This window comes from Phyllopteryx taeniolatus, chromosome 13 (genome assembly GCF_024500385.1).
Source record: "Phyllopteryx taeniolatus isolate TA_2022b chromosome 13, UOR_Ptae_1.2, whole genome shotgun sequence".
Taxonomy (NCBI): Eukaryota; Metazoa; Chordata; class Actinopteri; order Syngnathiformes; family Syngnathidae; genus Phyllopteryx; species Phyllopteryx taeniolatus.
This window is the reverse complement of record NC_084514.1, coordinates 5,798,427-5,819,658: the sequence shown is the minus strand read 5'-3', so window position 1 is coordinate 5,819,658 and position 21,232 is coordinate 5,798,427. Positions and strand designations below refer to the sequence as shown.

The 21,232-nt window shown below is 43.1% G+C and overlaps 1 protein-coding gene across 7 annotated transcripts in view; it reads right to left on the bottom strand.

Annotated features, from left to right (window-relative positions):
• msrab (methionine sulfoxide reductase Ab) overlaps nucleotides 1–21,232 on the bottom strand; it is a 69,359-nt gene that overhangs the window by 9,450 nt on the left and 38,677 nt on the right. For all 7 annotated transcript variants that reach the window (XM_061795496.1, XM_061795499.1, XM_061795497.1 and 4 more), the window contains 2 exons: nucleotides 19,889–19,993; nucleotides 2,905–3,011 (listed from right to left, as the gene is read on the bottom strand). In XM_061795496.1, the coding sequence (XP_061651480.1) occupies nucleotides 2,905–3,011; nucleotides 19,889–19,993 (212 nt within the window). The remainder of the gene's footprint in view (nucleotides 1–2,904; nucleotides 3,012–19,888; nucleotides 19,994–21,232) is intronic.

Here is a 21,232-nt window from a genome sequence, read left to right as displayed (position 1 = left end):
CTGATGGGAGGATCAACGGAGAGTTGGACAGACGGACAGATGCGACAAAAGCGGGAGGGGGGTAACCCGGCGTGCGCCACTCCAACGACCTATGCACCCTCTTGTGCTCTTTCAGCACGAGGGCTGTAGAGAACGAGGATGTAGATGCGATTAACTAAACACAGGTGGCTTTGCCTAACTAAACGGCGTCCGACTCAGAGAAGTCGCCACTCCAAAGACAGTCACTCCATTGTTATTCAAACAAATGGGACAACTCCACACGTTACGTTTAGCGGCTACACAAGCACACTTGAAATCTGGAAATGTTGCTCAATGGGATCAGAACAACTCCATATTAAAATTAAAGTGGGTCTTAATTTAAGCAGTGATGATGTGTACAGCATAATTTAGTGGACGCTCCAACATGTTTTATTGAAAATTGCACTGAAATCTAACATGGACCAACAGATCTTATATTTTCCTGTGTCTAACTCAGACAATCAATTAAGATAAAACGTTCTTTGACACAAATAGTGTTTTGAGGCAAGGGGAGACATTTTTCATGGCTAGACCGCCGAACAGAAAACAGTTTGACCTTGTGTTGGATACTGTTCAAAATCTGCTCATTTAAAAAAAAAAAAACACATATTATTCTATTTAAATTAACATTTTAATGAAATTAAACGAGACATCAGCTCCCACTGTTACCTTGGGTCAAATACCTTTGAAAAAAATCTTTTCTCTCCAGCGGCTGAATATTTGAAAAGGTTCGGTTGAAAACTGTGACCAATAGAGCAATTGACACGAAATGTACTGATTTGATCTTTTACTGTGGATAAATCTTCAGACAGATATTGTTTGAAATCAATACTTCATCAGACTAAAAGTATTTATTTGACTGAACAATAATCTATGAATTCTTTGAGATGATGGGTTGAAAATCCCATCATGGGGACGGGGAGAAACGTGTCAACTTGACCTTGTGTTGGACAAATCTGCTCATCCCCAAAAAATATCAATATTTGAATTAAATGAAACATGTGAAAGAGACCTCAGCTACCACAGTTACCTTGGGTCAAATATCCTTTACAATCAATTAGGTCTTTGCTTCGACGCCTGTTTGAAAAGGATCAGTTGAAAACTCTGACCAGTCGAGAGTTGACGAGAAGTACTGATCTGATCTTAAGCAAATTTAGCCTAGGGCAGATATAATTTGAAATCAATATGTGAGCCTGTTCACATGGAAATTTACATAATTTGCTTATCGAAAAATAATTCTTCAATATCTGATTGGATAAAAATTGTTGATGCCAGGGAATTTAAATGAAACATTATTTCTCTTTGACCTAAGCTACCACTGTTCTCAGGTCAAAATATCCTTTAAAAATCAATAAGATTCTCTCTCTCTCATGAATGTTTGAAAAGGATTGGTTGAAAACTGTGACCAGCAGAGATGTGATGTGAGACAAGATGTGATCTTTTACCTCAGCGAAATCAGAAATCTTGGGACACATACCGTTTAAAATCAATACTGGTCTTTCTTTGAGACAGATCAATAATTTCTGAATGCTTGGAGATGATGGTTTGAAAATGGTGGGTGGGAGAATACTGAAAAGGCCTTTGACACAGCCATTTTGGGGCAAATAAAAAAATCAATAAGGTCACATAGGATAGTGACACGTGGAAATTTGAAAGCGGCGGTTGAAAAATGAGACCAGCGAACCTCTTGAAAAGAAACTGAAACTAACTGAACCCAAACATGAATTATTCAAAATCAATATGATTATTGTTTTGACAAAGAGAATAATTTCCACATATCTCAAAACTAGGAAAAATCAACCAAGTATTACGAAAGGTAACGCTGACAAGAAATGTCTACAGTTCCAAAGATTAGCTTTACACAGGGTAATGTCGTAAGATGAGTTTTAAATTACGAAGTGTTTTGGGATCATATGGTTTGACCTATTAATATCGGCATTAATAAATATTTTTTTTTTGGGGGGGGGGGGGGTGAGGGGGGGTCAATCATGATTAAGCAACAATGAATGCCACACATTTGACCAAATTCTTAATCTATAGACCTTTTCACCATGACGTAACACATACTTCCAGGTGGCTGTAGCTCCGATGGCACCGCTAGTAAACAAACCCTTACATGACATTAGACCAAGGTAGAGCAATTTCTGAAACAGGGTAAATGGCTTAAATGATTATTTTAGCCTTCTTCTCAACCGCCGTAGTTTGAATGTGAAACGTGAACACCGAAAAGAAGTCACATGAGGTAAATTGCTTGAAAAGGATACGGCATGCTGCCCACAATTTACATTTTAACACGTGAGTTGATGAAGTTGAATAGATGTGTTGGAAATTTTGACACAGTTAACAAGATCATTGAGGGGACTTTGGCTTTTCTGTTGCTCGGATGAATGGCACATTAATGACTCTTTAGACAGGGAATAGCTAGCACTCTGTAGAGCTGACATTAGTTTTGTTAAATTAATCAAAGACAGCCCAACTTAATATTCTATACATATCGGTGTGAAAATGCCTTCCATAAACCCGATGGTTTGCGTCCCAGTTTGTCCCTTTCAAAGTGGCTACTATGCCTCCAAGCAGTCTTGCAATATTCTCTGGCGTCTGGATAACTATTTATGACATTCCATTCGACTTATCCTCGTCACCCACAGGTTACGCCGGATTAATTTTGATTAATTTTGAAGTCAATCGGAAAAAAACCCAAAACCTTTTGTGGTATATCTCGCGGCGAAACCGCAAACACAATCGTATGCTCATCGTTTTCAGATCAAGTCAGCAGTAGTCACTCGGAAGTACCCTGTCGCCTTTACAAACATTATGAAAAGGTCTATTAATTGATTAATATGCCCGTCACTACCCCAAAGCTATGACTTTGTATTGCATGCATACCTTCTGGTAGGCCACTTTGCTGTTCAGAGCGAGCTCCTGTTGAGTGGCGCTGGAAGTGTAAATGGCCGAACGGTACTGAGTCCCGACGTCGGCATGCTGCTTCATACCTGCGTACACAGAAACACAGTAGCGAGCATAAGTGCCACAATCACCGTGTACCCATTTGAATTTGCATCTAAAAGGTTTTCACAATTATGTCATCATCCCACATCTTGAATTCACAGAGCCAAATGTATTTCGGCGATCACTTTCAGCGTCTGCGGCCTGCCGGTCTACGTACTTGTGTAGGTGGGTGTGTGTTCATTTTCTTTGTCATCTATGCACGTCAACATTTTCATCAGCTTTACATCAGAGTGTTTTTGGAGGACCAAGGCAAAGTATGTGTGGATAGGGAGGCCAAAGAGATGTCACAACTTGTGTGCTCTTCACAAGTGATGTTACTGAGCAGCTCTGGCGTCCGTGAAAGCCTCAACACTTTATTTCTCACTCTTTATTCTCCTCTGTATCATTTTTTCTTCATGCGTTCTTACTGCCTGTCTTCATTGCTGTTAGATATTGCAACATAGTAGCCTGCATCCATCCATCCATTTTCTGAGCCGCTTCTCCTCACTAGGGTTGCGGGCGTGCTGGAGCCTATCCCAGCTGTCATCGGGCAGGAGGCGGGGTACACCCTGAACTGGTTGCCAGCCAATCGCAGGGCACAGAGAAACAAACAACCATTCGCACTCACAGTCATGCCAACGGGCAATTTAGAGTCTTCAATTAACCTACCATGCATGTTTTTGGGATGTGGGAGGAAAGCGGAGTGCCCAGAGAAAACCCACGTAGGCACGGGGAGAACATGCAAACTCCACACAGGCGGGGCCAGGGATTGAACCCGGGTCCTCAGAACTGTGAGGCTGACGCTCTAACCAGTCGGCCACCGTGCCGCTCATAGTAGCCTCAATACATTAAAATATCACCAATACTCAGTAGAACAGAATGACAGGATTGCAATACTTAGCTCACTATCTATTATTCTATCACTATCGCAAATCATCTTTCCATCCATCCATTGTCTTCCGCTTACCCGAGGTCGGGTCGCGGGGGCAGCACCCTCAGCAGGAAAGCCCACACTTCCCTCTCCTCAGCTACTTCCTCTAGCTCTTCCAAGGGGATCCCGAGGCATTCCCAGGCAAGCCGAGAGACGTAGTCTCTCCAGCGTATCCTGGGTCGTCCCCGGAGTCTCACCAGGGAGGTGTCCAGGAAGCATCCTAAACAGATGCCCGAGCCACCTCATCTGGCTCCTCTCAATGCGGGGGAGCAGCGGCTCGACTCTGAGCCCCTCCCGGATGACCAGGCTTCTCACCTTATCTCTAAGGGAGAGCCCGGACACCCTGCGGAGGAAACCCATTTCGGCCGCTTGTATCCGGGATCTTGTTCTTTCGGTCACGACCCACAGATCGTGACCATAGGTGAGGGTAGGAATGTAGATCGACCGGTAAATTGAGAGCTTCACCTTTCGGCTTAGCTCCTTCTTCACCACACCCTCCCTATACACAAAGTCTGCATCACTGCAGACGCTGCACCAATCCGCCTGTCGATCTCCCGTTCCATTCTTCCCTCACTTGTGAACAAGACCCCAAGAAAATTGAACTCCTCCACTTGGGGAAGGATCTCATCCCCGACCTGGAGAGGGCACTCCACCCTTTTCCGACTAAGGACCATGGTCTCAGATTTAGAGACGCTGATTCTCATCCCAGCCGCTTCACACTCGACCGCTCCAGTGAGAGTTGGAGATCACGGCCTGATGAAGCCAACAGAACTACATAATCTGGTTGGGCGAACTCCCATGAACCCTCGAGGACCCTGCCGAGGGTGAAGAGTTGGTCCACTGTTCCACGGCCAGGACGAAAACCATACTGCTCCTCCTGAATCTGAGATTCGACTTCCCGACGGAGCCTCCTCTCCAGCACCCCTGAATAGACCTTACAAGGGAGGCTGAGGAGTGTGATTCCCCCTGTAGTTAGAACACACCCTCTGGTGGTTCTTAAAAAGGGGGACCACCACCCCAGTCTGCCAATCCAGAGGCACTGTCCCCGATGTCCACGCGATGTTCCAGAGGCGTGTCAACCAGGACAGCCCCACAACATCCAGAGCCTTGAGGAACTCCGAGCGAATCTCATCCACCCCCGGGGCCTTGCCACCGAGGAGCTTCTTAACCACCTCAGTGACCTCAACCTCAGAGATAGGAGAGCCTGCCTCAGAGAACCCAGACTCTGCTTCCTCATGGGAAGGCGTGTCGGTGGAGTTGAGGAGGTCTTCGAAGTATTCACCCCACCGACTCACAACGTCCCGAGTCGAGGTCAGCAGCGCCCCATCCCCACTATACACAGTGTTGATGGTGCACTGCTTCCCCCTCCTGAGACGCCGGATGGGGAACCAGAATTTCCTCGAAGCCGCCCGGAAGTCGTTTTCCATGGCCTCACCAAACTCCTCCCACGCCCGGGTTTTTGCCTCAGCGACCACCAAAGCCGCATTCCGCTTGGTCAGCGCGGTACCCATCAGTTGCCTCAGGAGTCCCACATTCCAAAAAGGCCTGATAGGACTCCTTATTCAGCTTGACGGCATCCCTCACTGCTGCTGTCCACCAACGGGTTCTGGGATTCCCGCCAACCACCTTACGGCAATAAGTATACCCACACCTGTTCGGCGCCTCTCACCGTGGGCAACTCCAGAGTGGAAAACAGTCCAACCCCTCTCAAGAGGACTGGTACCAGAGCCCATGCCGTGTATGGAGGCGAGTAAACCTCCCACACCAGCTTGGGCTCCTTCCCTGCCAACGAGGTTACATTCCACGTTCCTAGAGCCAGCTTCTGTAGCCGGGGATTGGATGGCGAAGGTCCCCCCCTTCGGCCAGCGCCCAGCTCACACTACACCCGACCCCTATGGCCCCTCCCACAGATGGTGAGCACATGGGAAGGGGGACCCATGTTACCCTTTCGGGCTGTGCCCGGCCAGGCCCCATGGGTGCAGGCCCGGCTTCGAGCCCCACTTCGAGGCCTGGCTCCAGAGGGGGGCCCCGGCTGACCCGTGTCCGGGCAAGGGAAACCTAGATCCATATATTTTGTTAGTCATAGGGGTTTTTGGAGCCGTGCTTTGTCTGGTCCCTCACCTAGGACCTGTTTGCCATGGGTGACCCTACCAGGGGCGTGAAGCCTCAGACAACTTAGCTCCTAGGATCAGTGGGACACACAAACCCCTACACCACGATAAGGTGACAGCTCAAATCATCTTTCCCCGTTGAAATTAATGAAAATGCCATTTATCCGTTCCAGCCCAAATTTTGCATCACTTTTTAATAAGAAAAATAGCACGCCACAGTATCATAATTGAATATAATGTAAAGAATTAAACGGTCTGTGCATCATGATTTTACCCTTCAGTGCCGATTGTCATTGTGCTGCTCCTTCTGGTGTGTGCCTTGGCCACCAGTGGGAAGTATAATACTTAAAAAATAAATACACGAAGCAGATGGTCTCCTAAGCTCAGCAAACTACAGTAATATCAGTCGTTTATTCGCAGAAGATAAAACATATATGCCTGTGAGTATTGTTATATTATCGGTCTACATTGTGTTTGTGTTCAAATAACCATTGCTTAAAGGGTTACACCTACCATCGTTGCCAGTTTCATTAGCCTGTCTATGGCATTTTGCATTATGTAATAATATTAAAAACATCAAATGCACAACATGTAATTCAGCTCGTTTTTTGTTTATTATAAATTTAAACCACGAGTGGGAATAAACAGCTTGAAGCTTGAAGACACTTGGTGTCTTTTTAAAATATTTATTTACTATTTGTTGCTGGTCGTGAAGTTTGCTGCCACCATTTACCCCTTGTAGCTCAAATTTTTGCTCACAATTCAAGGTGAAAAAAAATAATGCAAGCGATGGCTCACAAAAAAACACAAGTTGGGTCGCTCATAAGTGCAGGTATCACTGTTGACATCACATGCCACCCAACTGGGCCTTGCCTCTTAAAGGCACATACAGTATGCAACACAGACACTACAATATGTTTAGTATTTCCTATATATTTCATGCTAACAATTTATTTTGTGATCAAATGTTTCCAACATGTTTAAACAATGTGTCTTAATAAAGCGTGTGGGATAGCCAATGGTTCTGGAACGTATCCCCCACGATAAAGGGGGTTTTACTGTACTGTACATTTACAGTTTTGATTCTTTAACATTTTTCTTGTGTGCTGCTACAATCAAAAGCGAAATTTAAAAAGCCTGATTCTATTTTATTCAATCATCAGTGGAGTTACTCCCCAATCAAAGCAGCTAGTAGTTAGCTCCACCCACAGCGCCAGCCTTCCTTTTGATTATTCCAACTCCAGAACCAATCCCAAAAGAATTGAGTCCTCAAAGAAACACAACGGCAACAAACACAAACCCCCCCCTAAAAAAAAAACAACTCAGCCATCTCTCATGCGCTTTCTCCATTTTTAACAGCCCCCTTCGTTATTTTCTCCATCCGTCAAAGGCAGCAGTAATTATTAATGAGTGCCTCCCTATTCTCTCTGCATTATGCATGAGAGAGCCTTGCTTCTTGAAAGCACGGGGTAATGGGGGGGTTGGACCAAAAGAGGGAGGGGGTCCCGGGGTCACACGTGCCCACTCGCACAAACGGCGCCGCCTCGCGGGGGTCACTGACCTACACCCCGTGAAAATATTAATTAACCCCTACCAACAGGAGGAGCGGCGGTGCTCAAAACAAGAGCATTTCAAAGTGGCCCCCTTTTAAACGCTTGACAGACAAATGGAATGGGGAATCAGACAGACGCCTTAAAGGCCTTGCATTCCTCGTTTGAACCTGCTGGGATTTGGAGCAGCAGCAGCAGCTCGGCAAGATGGTTCTCATTGTTTATCCTCATCCTTCACTCTTTTTTCCAGAGGCTTTTTAATCTTTTGGAGCCCCACACACCGCCCCTCGCTCATTTCCTGCCGACACTTTAAAGCGTGCGCACGTTTGAACCAAAAAGAGCAGAGCGGGGGGGATCAAGTGTGAGGCCGCCTTGTTGATGCACTCGCTGTTGCACTCGCAGGGTGCGCCTTTCTTCCAGAGCCTCCGCTGCTGCTTTGACCCTCTTTCATTCCAACCCCCCGATGTATTTTTACGTAACGAGCCTTCATCCGCTAACAAGTGCCGGAGCAGGGATTAGCTTCATCTCGCCACGTACTGTCCCTGCGGCCTCCTCCTGCCTCTGGATTTCTGAGAGGGCCATGCAGCGCTCGCACGGATGTAGAACAAGAGAAGACTGCAAATGAGGCAAATTAAGAACGCGAAGAGGGGCGCCTTACGTAACGGCCGTCAAGAGATGTTAAAGCCGGTTCTGTTCAGTTTGGTTTGTTTCCACCGTATGCGAGATGGCGGTAGCTGGGTCACTTAAAGTGCCTACCACCTACCTCTATATTTGAACCCAATACATCCATCTGTTTTCTTTACCGTATATCCTGAGCTGACTCTGGTCAAAAGCCGGACGACAGTAATCCCACACTGTTTGCGTCCCCGGACTGCAGAGAACAGCGAAAAAACAGGCAAAACTGACGCCCCCTCAAAAATGTTTATAATTGCCTAGGCAGTGGTGCTTTGAGATACATCATGTTTATTTTCATCTCCAAAGTGCAATATGAATAAGAAATGTGACTGAATTGTTCACAAGGCACCAACTTAAATTCAAGTGAGCTATATTCAAGCTATTTCATGACTTTTTGAAAACTTCCTCTGTTTTTATTAAAATGAAAAACAACACTTACTACAGTACATTCCAGAAAAGTGGAAGCCCAACATTGCTAATTGAAAATTACACAGGTCCAACACATTCGGCTTTCTCCATTAAATCAACTTCTGCCTGCTTTTCAGTGTAGTAATGATGATTTTTTTTTTAAAATAGTCTCTCTGCATGACCATTCATAAGTTGGGCCCGGCGACACTATTTTTAGCACCGTTTTTTTGCCTTTTGATCTTCTAGTGGTTGACAATCCACAGCAATCTATTTGGCCAGTGGAATCGTTCATTTGTCAGCCGTGGATTTACTCATTTTGGCTCTCAACCGAGTCATCTTGTTGAGTGTGGATTGGGGACGAACTGGGAAGGTTGTCTGTGCTAGCTACAACAAGAGCTCCAGTGATATGAAAATTCTTTCGTTCGCAATTTGCACACAATTGTGCTTCTATAAAGGTTTCCACCCTGTAGCTTTTAAAAGCTAATACAGTATTTCCGCCTGCCGAACCCAGCAGACTTCTAATTGGTTTCGATTGTAGTTCCTTGTGTTGTGTCCTGTGCATCATTACGGGTATACCGGGAACTCGTGCAATCACAAACCTTCCACGCTGTTTGAAGCTCAAAACTACAGTAAATTGCAATAAAATGTGTCAATTTTTTTGTTGGGTTATTTTTTCTGTAACTAATTAAATGTAAAGTCACTGATGGTGTAGTGGTGCACTCGCCTGACTTTGGTGCGGGCAGCGTGGGATCAGTTCCCACTCAGTGACGGTGTGAATGTGAGTGTGAATGGTTGTCCGTGTCTATATGTGCCCTGTGACTGACTGGCGACCAGTTCAGGGTGTAGTCCGCCTTTCGCCCGAAGTCAGCTGGGATAGGCTCCAGCGCCCCGCGACCCTAACCAGGATAAGCGGTGTGGAAAATGGAAATGGATAATTAAATGTAATGTGGTAAACTCTCAGCCTTAATAAATAACTTTGCATTTAAATCTGCTTGCTTGATGCTAACACATAATGGGAAATTCCATAGTCAGGCTAATGAATAGCATCTACATAGTGGTGTTATAACACTTTAAACAACAGGTAGTTCAACACAAATGGTGCAGCAACACATGTAGACAGACAATATAACAATATTCAGAGGAATATATTCTTTATCCCTTCCAAAAAAATGCTTAATATTACTGCAGTCTAGTCACTTACATTAGTTTTTGAAACACTCATTTGTGCCTGCATGACGGTATTATACTGCCCCACAGTGGCTGAGTTGCACACACAAAAAGGAGCCGCAATTAATTGATGATAAATTAAATTCTTTACATTTGTTATTTATTTATGTTCTCTGGTTTTATGAAGTACAATCTTACAGAGTTGTATTTTCCTTATTAAAAACAATTTATAAAAGGTTTAGTTTTTTGGGAGAGATGGAATGGATTAATGGCCTTTATTCATTTCAATGGAGAAAGATGATTTGAGATACGAGTGTTGTGAGTTACAAGCGTGGTCAGGTCAAAAATTAAGCTCATATCGCAAGGAACCACAGCAGTGGGACAGTTAGTGTTACAAGGGCTGCATTTATTTTGCCCTTCTTTCTTAAACACTTTTGTGCTTTTTTGGGTGCAATTACATTAATAACAAATCTAATGGTGGGTAAAGATTGCACGGTGCTTGACAAATATCTTATTGGAGGAAATGGGTTTAAAATCACTCCAATCAATCACCCAGGGAGCATAACGGAGGTGACCCCAGGAAGCAAGACTTTTAAGAAATATTACCAGAGAATAGATGAATAATTGTTTTACTCAAACACGATAGCAAAAGGAGGCCTGATGGAAAACTCTAAGCTAGATGTCACATTTAGTGGTGTAACAGGAATCACAACCAGGTCCTGCAAGGGATCAATGGTTGTTGGACTGGGACCAAATCCCAACCGTCCAATTCTCGACGCTTATGGAGTATTCTGTTCATAGTTTTTAGTTAGTTTTCACGTGCCAGTCCACTGTTAGTATTGTTCGTATGGTTTACTTTATTTCGGACTGCTTTTTGCAGAATGGTGCAAAAGTAGGTATAGTACTAAGAGCTATACTGAGTTCTTTAATATTTATATTTTTGTTGATTTCTTTTTTCATACTTCTTTCTAACTGTGGCAAGTATATTTTATCTGACGGTGTACTAGGGTCACCTAGTGAGAAGAATAAAAAAGCAGAGACGTGATTTAAAGTCATCATGACGACTTTCAAAATCGACAGGATGCTTTTTAAAGTCATCATAATGAGATATAAAATCGTCATGACGAGATATAAAGTCGTCACAATGAAATTGAGTGTCATTACAATGAGATTTAAAGTCCACAATTGACGAGAGGATCCCGGTTGACGACCAGCGGGCACGTGGCACTCGGTTGCTATGCCAGGATACGCTCTCGTCAATTGTTGATTTTTATAAGTTAACTGTGTTAACCGGGATCCTCACATTAAGTGTTGACTTTAAATCTCATCATGATGACTTTAATCTCAACACGACGACTTTAAGTCGCGTCCTGTTGACTTTAAATGTTGTCATGACGACTTTAAATCAAGTCTCAGCGTTTTATTTTCGTCTCACTAGGTGACCCTAATATGCCATCGTAATTGGATGCTCTTTGCTTGACAAACATTTTGGGGTGTTGTCAAAGTATATTGAAGGAAACCTCACACTGCTGATGATGTGTAAATTCATGAGAAGCATGCCAAGAAATTCATAACAATAAAGACCTCTGTATCAAAGTGTGCTTGAGGGTAAACTACAGGAATGTGCAAATGCTAAAGGCCTGCAATTTGAGCAAAAATAGAGATTTTATTTAATGGTAATTTATATGTTACTTTAATTGTGACTTAAACTACTGCCCCCCCCCACACACACAGCTTTTGCAGCTCACTGTATAGGCAATTTTTATATTGACGCATAATCTCTTTGCATGAGGTTTTGCGTGTGCGCACAGACATTTTTGCGTGTGCGCACAGACAACCTTTGATATTATCCTTGTGTGCTGCTCCTGTCCACTTTGTCCACTGTAAAACCACCACTTCCCCACTGAGGGAATAATAAAGGCTGACTCTATTCCACCACCATTTGCACTACAGTGCAGTCCAAATAAATGATAGGGACAAATGGTTGATGATTGCAGCCTCCCCTATGTTTTTCTTTATTTTTTTTATTTTTTTGGGGTGGTGGTGCGTTCGTGCTAGAAGGTTGTGGCGTGCCCTGCGGTCCCGCTACGACTGCGTGTGCGTGCCAGCACAGCCCTCACTCTCCCTCTCTCGCTTGCTCTTCTCTCTCAGCTGCTATTTTTGCCCTAGTCTTATGTAAGCCGCCACTGATGCGCTGGAGACAGAGGCAGAGTTTGGGATGGTGAGAGCATCCCCGGTGGACGCACACACGCACACATACACACACACGCACACACACACATGAGCATTTGCACGTGCAGTCTCTCTTTAAGGGGAGCGAATGTGTGACAACATAGCCAAACAGTAAAGTGATGCTCGGCTGGCAAAATGGTGTATGGTTGTGTGTGTGTGTGTGATGGGAGGACGAAGTGTACATCTACATCATGATCACTGTTGTTGCTTGCGTGTATTTTCCACAACGGGGGCTCTCAAAAAACGTGACTTCATGGTTCTGGGCATGCTGTCAGAGCCCAGTGACCCTTTCGCTCTTTATTTTTAGCTACGTCCAATCTAACACATTATTCTTGCGCTACTCAAATGAGTCCAAATAAGTAAAACACACACACACACATTTTCCAAATACAGCACAACTCCCGCAGAGTTACGCACAGTATGATATTTACGGGATATTTTGATAAAAATAACGACAACATTAAGCTTGAGCAATTACGCACTAATCAATATTTTGAAAGTATATATAAGTTGCTGTACTATGTAACTGAAGGAGTCATTTGTACAGTAAGTATTAGGGATTTAAATGTACAGTATTCCTATTTTTTCAGGTATGGAACATTCGGTACGGTACCCGCACAGAAAATACAGGTGCACCGAAAAAATTATATCATTAAAAAAAAGTTGACTATCAAATCATCCCCTATGGAAATGAATGGAAAGGCTATAAAACGTTCCCGCCCCACTAAAAGTACCAACACATTTTTATAAGATGTTTTAATAATAAAAACTAAACTCTACAGTATTGTACTTTATAAAAATATACAGTAATGATATCATTATATATGCACACACGTGCATTTGCACGTGCAGCCTCCCTTTATGGGGAGCGAAAGTGTGACATCAACTGCACTTTCGTCAACTCTTTTGACAAATGTGAAAATTTCCTCCATCCATCAATTTTTCATAGCACTTCTTTACTCCTTTACTTGTCTGCTTGCACACTGTAAGGGGCACAAACTAGTTTATTGTGTGTTGTTCTTACCTACGAAACAGCATAAGTTGAGAACATCGTAACCCAAGGACCCCCTGTACTGATACTGCAAGAGATAAATGCTAAAATATTGCAATATTTTGCCCTACACATAACCGCAGTGTATCTGCATTCTGGATTTTGAGCACAACTATACCATAAAAGCCCAAAGAAAGAGAAAAAAATATATATCTGCGGTGGACACAAGCCAATGTATTAAGGTATTCCGATGGGATATAATTATCACTTGTTCTCGAGCTACCAAGGCCACGGATGGTTCTGTTTTCTTCAAGGGCATAAAAAGCACAGATGTATGAAGCAGACTCTGCAAAAGCTGCAATTGTGAATTCCACCTTTTTTCCACTTTCTCATCAAAACACATACCTTCTGTTCTATCCTTATCTATTCACATTTTATATCTTTTGTTGCAAGGTGCATAAATGGTGCTCTAATGAGGCATTTTTGTTGTTGTTAGTCTTCTTCCAAACAGACGTCTTTATAAATTTAACATAATCAAAAGGATGCCCTGCGATTGGCTGGCGACCAGTTCGGGGTGTACCCCGCCTCTCGCCCGAAGATAGTTGGGATAGGCTCCAGCACGCCCGCGACCCTAGTGAGGAGAAGCGGAATGGAAGATAATCAAAAGGACATGCAGAAGAAGTGCACCCCCACACGCACACGTGCCGGGCAATCACCATAAATTACGTCCGTCAAGCATGCGCCAGGGTGTAATAAGTGACACCTGGTAATGAGCACACCATGTGTGGGGGTGGCAAAGGTCAGGGTCAGAGTTCAAGGTGACCTCCTGTGTTTTTTTTTTTTTTTTTTTTTTTTAAGAAGGTTGAAAATTGAGGAGATGTGGTGACTCAGGGCGACATAGGAGTACCCCCAAAAGGGAATTGGCGTGTGTCGCCGCCAGCTGGGGTGAAGACATGATTATTGGGGAATATTCATGCTCATTTGTTGGGGACCAACGACCACCAGTATGACTAAGCAGATGGGCTGATTGGCTTCTATTTTGGGATTGGATCCCATTCATGCCACAACAATAGGCAAGCTGCAATGTCGGTTTTGTTGCATTTGTACCTCCTTTAAAAATTCATTCATTAAATATGCAAGTGCATCATGTAAAGTCCAGACTTGGCAGTTACAATGTCTCGAATAAGTTCAAATGGATAATTCAATTCAAATTTCACTATGATGGAGTGGACATGTTAATCTTGAAAAACTCCAATATCCAATATTTTTCCAGCTTCTTTTAAAAAAAATTGTATTGAAAGTTATGGAGTTCGATTTCTGATTTTACTGAAAGCACAGAACAGATTTCGAACACCCCAATTAGTGGATTAGCTTCTACATCTGTTTGTGTGAGCCATCAAGTTCGCGCTTGTTTTTGCAAACCTTTAGTAAATCACACCATTGTTTTGTACAGTGGTAAAGAACAACTGTAGCCACAACAACTCAAAAGCACAAAGACTTCTCATCTAAACGTACACATACAGTAATCCCTCATTTATCACAACAGTTAGGTTCTGGACCACCCCTGCAACAGTTGAACTCCGCAAAGTGGCGACCATTGTATTTTTTATTTTTTTGATGATTTATATATTAAAGCTGGATGAACATTCCCAGACTCTTATGAATCTTCCCCACACTCCTATTAACCTCTACTACAGTCTTATAAACACTTTATATACTCTTAAACACCTTTTAAACTCATACATACAGTAATGTACAGTCATACTGTACACTATGTACATTTTATTGCTTTTAATGTGTTTTAATGAATTTTGTGTGTTTTAAAAATTTTTTTTTTTACAGTTTTAATGCTTTAGGCTAGGAAGCGTTTCTTTGACCACAAAAAAATTATAGCTTACACTCAAAATCCTGCAATGTGGCGACTTATACATGATACGAATATTGAAACAAAATTTGCAAAGCACTGAATCAGCAATAGGCGAACCGCGACATAGCGAGGGAACACCGTATTGTTTTATTTATTGGCCGAAGTGTGCATATATGTGCAAACACTATCAAAGATAAAGAACGGATATGCTCGTTCACTGATGCAGCATCAGTAAGTCATATCATAAATAGTACATGGCCTCAAAAAATAGGAAGGATGGAGGGAAGAAGAGGCAAAGGAGACAAAGAGGATGACGAGGAGAGCGGGTAAAGGCCTTGGTTGTTAAGATGAACAGCGGCGGGGGTGGAGGTGGGGAGCCGAGGAAGAGCAGGGATGATGTTGTGGGGGGGTTGGATGAGGAGCTGGGAGGAGAGAGTGACTAAGAGATAAAAGAAGAGCGAGGGGATGAGAGAGTGTTTATGTGGTGAGCGGATGGCCTCAGGGAACCGTCGACTCGCTGCGCTGCTCTGCGGATGTGCTGACGGGCCGCACGTTCGCTCAGTCGCTTGCCTTGTGGGCCCGCCGCAAAGAAGGAAAGGGGCAGGTGAGACGGGTGAGGAAAGAAGCCAAGTTAGGTTCTACTGAGATTGGAGGCATACATTAAAAATAAATAAATAAATGGATCTGGAACATGTTTGGTTAGGTTAGGGAATAATAAACTGATTGCGGAGCTTAACACAAAGGGGGGATGAGATATGTTGGAACAGCTAGAAAAGACGATCCTTAAGGGAAAACATGGAGGGGAAAAAAATCAAGGCCTTCCTGTGAACCAATATGGATGTATGAGCAATTAAAATGGGAATAAGTTGGCAGCTTTATGCGTGTAGGCGATTGTATTGTCGTAAATATCAAACTGTGTTTCCTGCCTCTGCCGCCGTTGCACTTTGACACGCCGATGTTACTTTTGTGACTTTGTGTGAGGTTGCATTATTGAAGAGTCATTATAACGCAAGACATAAGGGTGCTTTGAATTAAAAATTATTTTTTTTTAGGGGGTGGGGTGGAAGTAGGAGGTCTGTGTGTATGTATGTGTGCGTCTGAGGGGGGGGGGGTCGTCTTTATGCAACATCCCAGAGAAACCAGCAGACTGAGACTAGTGTTGCTGAATATGGAAAGAGGACACACGGCAAAGGCTGCTGGGAGTTTCTGATTGGCTGCTAATGTTGCTATCCGGGCCGCGATTGGCGGAGCCGACGCGAGCCCCGACATCACGTTGTCGGGACTAAACCCCTTTGAACTGAGGCAAAGCGGAGCAGTGCACATCTCGAAACAGCGTAACATGCATCCATACGTGACAGCCGCCGCCAACAAAGTGCGCAAGGGTGGGTTCTCCCCCCTGCTCCCCCCGCCCCAAAATCATAAACTCCTGTTTTTCTATACAGTATATAAGTGATGAACTTCCTTCCTCCACTACGCCATTCTCTTCCGAGTCCATCACTGTAAGGTGGACGGAATAAATTGGCGCTTAAGCATGCGTGAAGGCACAGCCAGCGGGCCACATCACGCCACATTTGTCAAATCAGAGGAATTTTTTATTTTTTTTTGGGCTGCACGTGAACCCAAAATCTGTGAAGGCGGGTGGTGGTGGGGTGAGTAGGGTAGGCGACAACGGCACTAAGTTACGCGAGTACCTCTTTTAATGAGTAAAAGAAAATAGAAAAATGTGCGCTTCTTTTGGAAGGTTTTCTTAACTGTGGCATGGAGTGCATAGACAACAAACGGCGCAGGCTGTAAATAAAACATGAGAGGAAGACAGGGCTGTGAGTCAGGGGAAACGCATGACTACTCGGCACAGCCCCCTCGGTGTGTCTTTGCCCATGGTGTTGACACACAACACGGCCTACAGCTCCACTGTAGCTCCGCTGCTCTCCAATGACCTTGACGACCCCTTCATTTCACCCCTTTTCATCCTTGCTTCCGATGCGACACTCGCCGGCCAGCGTGCTCCAATTTCAAAATTTCCCATTGAGATAAATACGACATTGTCCCCACTGCTCTCCAATGACCTTGATGACCCCTTCATTTCCCCCTTTTTCATCCTTGGTTCCGATGCAACACTCGCCGGCCACCGCGTTCCAATTTCAAAATTTCCCATTGAGATAAATTCTTCATTGTCAAACCTTTATTAACTGTCCAGGCAATGATTTAAAGGAAACATTATATGGAGAAATCAACTTTTTAACCAATTGTGAGGATAAGCGGTACAGAAAACGGATGGATGGATGCATACAAATAGTGAGGTCTCTGGAGTGCCTGTCTAACCCTTCAAGATATCCACAATTACTTCATGTGTACAGACAAATTTATACTTTGTGAAAACAAGTCTCCATTTAAATGTTTCAAAATTTAGTACATGACAATTTTAAGTTAAACGCCTCAAAACAATTAATCGATTGGCAAAATAATTTTCGATGAATTTGATGATCGAATATTTGTCGATTAATCGATTAATTTTGACACATCTAATGGATGGATGCCCCTGATATTATGTGACAGCCAAAAGATAAGTAGAGCTGCATTAAGTTTTGTCTGACACACAGATCAGCGTTAGTTAACAGCATTAGCTTCTGATAAGTGACACGATTCCACAGAGAGCAACACGTTGACATGTGGCATTTGTGTTTGGTGATGTGTCCATGTGCCACATACAAACAGTGTAGTGTATGAAGTAGGGATGTCCCGATCCGATCACGTGATCAAAAATCAAAGTGACAAAATAATCCAAAGGTACAAAGATCCTGCCAGATGGAACAGTAATAGTTTTGCTTTATATTAAACAATGTAACTTTTCAGGGTATTTTTAGTACCGGTATAAAATAAGTGACTGAAAGTTATATTAAATAATATTAAAAGGGCTGCAAAAAGCCAAATGAAAATGGAAAACATAGACAGTATGCAGTGAACCTGATGTCTAATGACTTTTAATTATGAAAATTCCATGTCCATTTCTACGACATTTAAACCGTATTTTTCCCGTAAAATTTGGGTCAAACTTTACCAGCACTAAGGCGTTTTAGAGTTGATGCACCGCTGTATTTGGGTCATGTTGAATATATAAGTGCAATCATGACGGATTCAAAACATGACGGCATGGACTAAAGTAATGTCACTGAGTACATGCGGTGTGTGTGCGCATGTTCGTGTGTGTGCAGCGGTGACAATCAGGCCTATAAATCTTTGATTCGCCTCCTCCCAACTTGTCATACCCCCAGCGCCCTTTCGTCTTTCCATTCCATGTGAGTGAGCAGAGTAGCTCATTGCCTGTCCTCTCGCTCCCTCCTCTTCCTCATCCAGCACCCTCCTGGTGCTTTACTGTTCTTACATCACCTCCTCCAAGTGAGCAGGCCAAACAGAAGATTCACTCAGAGACGGAGAACTTGTACAATTTCTGAGTTCAACCAAACTCGTCGGGGAAAATTATACCACAAACGTCACCCAAACATTTGGGAGGATTAACTCCGTGAATTGAGTTTTTTTGCACTACAGGAGAGTAAAGACAATGGCAAAAAGGGGAAATGCGATGATAAAATATAAGCAGGAGATATTATTACAATTATTATTATTGAAACACTTTTGGAAAATAATGTCACTTTATGTTGTTTTCGTACTTTCTTCAGACTTCAGATTGCCTCGAACGACCTTACAGTTGCGAGTTACAGCGCCAGGTGTTGCTTTCGCTCACACTCGACAGCCTTTTCATGTAGGAAAATTCTTTTTTTGAATGTCATTCTGTAAATAGATTGTTTATATTTGCCTATACTAAGAATTTAAACCCTAAATATACCCCAAACTATTATCCCAAAACACTAATATAATTTCAAACTCAACATTACAGATTATTTGATTTTGAAAAAATGCACCAGAAATGCTTTGGCGTGTATGTCACCTCTTTACAACCCGTAAAAATATCTATTACTACGTTCCTATTAGCCATTCTATTATGTTTGTTTTTGACTCAGTGATACAAAGACACTCTCATTTTTTTAAATACATACCATACATGGCAAACTGTACCTGCTGTTGAGCAGCTAGCCATTAGCAGCTGTTCAGCTGTCAATTTGTGTGGTTCAACAGCAAACAGGACCTTTCTCTGCATTATCTTGAGAAGTTTATTACCCTGCTTTCTACTGCACCAATCCAATGAGGACCCTCACCTGTCTGTCAGACCTCAACTGGAATCTTCCATTACGCTGCTTTTTGCTGTCAAGGCAGTCGACTATGCTAGTGGCCAACGCTATCTACTGGCTGTGTTGTATACAAATACAAAATGAAAACACTCGCAAGGAGCATGGAGGATACGCTTACACCCGTTAAATCCAACTTTCTGCCTAATTTCACTTTATAAAACTGCCTTGTTTTTTTACATCCTCTTATTATGTTTGTAATCTATATTTTACACTAAAATGCTAACTGTTCTTTATTAACAACAAAAGATTTGTTGTGTTTTCAGAGGCTGGAACTGATTATTTCAATTTATTTCAGTGGGGATAATTGATTTGAGATACAAGTTAGATGCGAGCTTGGTCACGGAACAAATTGTAAGTCAAGGTACCACTACGTATCTATTTTTTTTTAAAAATATTGACTGATTATGAAATGTTACACAATTTTGGGATTTACAGCGCACATAGGAAACCGGCTCCCACTGTGCGGATATTTTGGGGGGAGCGTCACAAACCACACTGGCATGTCCCTCCATGGATGGCTGGATGTCAGACACATTAACACAGTCTGCCATTGACTTATACCCATGAGACCTCCCCCGCCAACACTACGTACTCGTCTGGGCAGAATCCTTCTGCTCCAATACACCCTTCCCGTGTCCCCTTCGGGATGCCTCTAGTTTGATAGGCAACGTTTTTTGGGGTGTGTGCGTGCGAGCGCTACTACCTTGTGTCGGATCGTGATTCTCCCAGAAGAGTTTCAGCAGCTCGACGAGGCTGATGTCTTTGGGAGAGAAGACCACCCTCACCACCTCAGTGTGTCCAGTCAGACCTGCAGGACAGAACACAAAAAGAAAAAGCTACCTAAGATGACGGGGAGAATTTGAATTCAATTGTCAAATTCTGGTTAAAAAAAAAAAAAAAAAAAAAAAAAGATTACATCAAAATATTGTAATGCCAAATCCAAGTTGCTCAAGACTCTATCCCTTTTTTTCTTCTTTTTTTTTATTAGCACCAGGTGTAGTACATGATATGGTAAAATCTTGATTGTGGAATTCTAAACTTTCATAATTTAAAAAAAGTATTAATACACATTTTTCATTTGATTCAGGTGTGCCTTCTTTATTTACTGCTCTCTCCAGAGTAAACTGGAGAGATCCTATATATAAAATACAACTTGTAGGTCCAGAGATAAAGGATTTTCCCCCCTCTGAATAAAAAGTGGACGGAATATGCATATAAAGCTGGAGTGACAAGGTCGCCGATTTTGTGTTTAGGATAATAGCTCAGGATAATCTTTCAGAGACATCTGAGAATCGGGCCTTTGATGGAAATTGTGAAGAAAGGCTCAAATTCATCCCGATTGTCAGTCTGTGTATACCCCGCTGTACTGATCCTTGTAAAATGTACTGTATATTGCATGCCGGGTAGCAGGCTTACACTGCACATATTTTTTTTTTTTCTCACCATATCAACAAGCTCTCCGTCCGGTTGTTTTGATCGGTTGTGTGTGATCGCTGTATTCACACATGTCCAAACAAACTGCACCGAAGGGCTAAATGAAGCGTTCAACCCGAGTCAACTGTACAAGGCAGGTGCGAAAAATGCCTTGAGGGAGGCACGCGTCGAGATTTGATGCCACTGTGACTTTGACAAAGTATCCTGTCCTCTCAACCCCCTGCAGTCGAAACTTTTTTCCTCCCCCTTCAAACTATCGAACACCGCCTTTACCCGCTCAGTTCTTTTTGTTGTAACTCTGTAGGAGCTGTTAGCGCAAACGTGTTCTCAATCTTAATTCCTATGCATTTATATTCTTAATGTGTCACATTCCCAGTTGTTTACTCTGACCAGTTTTGAAAAAGTGACTTGCAGAATGTGATATGATATACACCACATGATACTGACATTGGAGCGTTTCTATTGTAAATAAATCTGGCATGTTGAGGCCTCCATACAGGCCAATTGGGGCTCATTTGGGCAATTTCCCTGGTAGGACGTCATCAAAGTACGAGCCCCGCAATTTGCTTGAAATGGCTGCTTCTAGGCTGTTCAATTTCGGGCATGGCTCCTC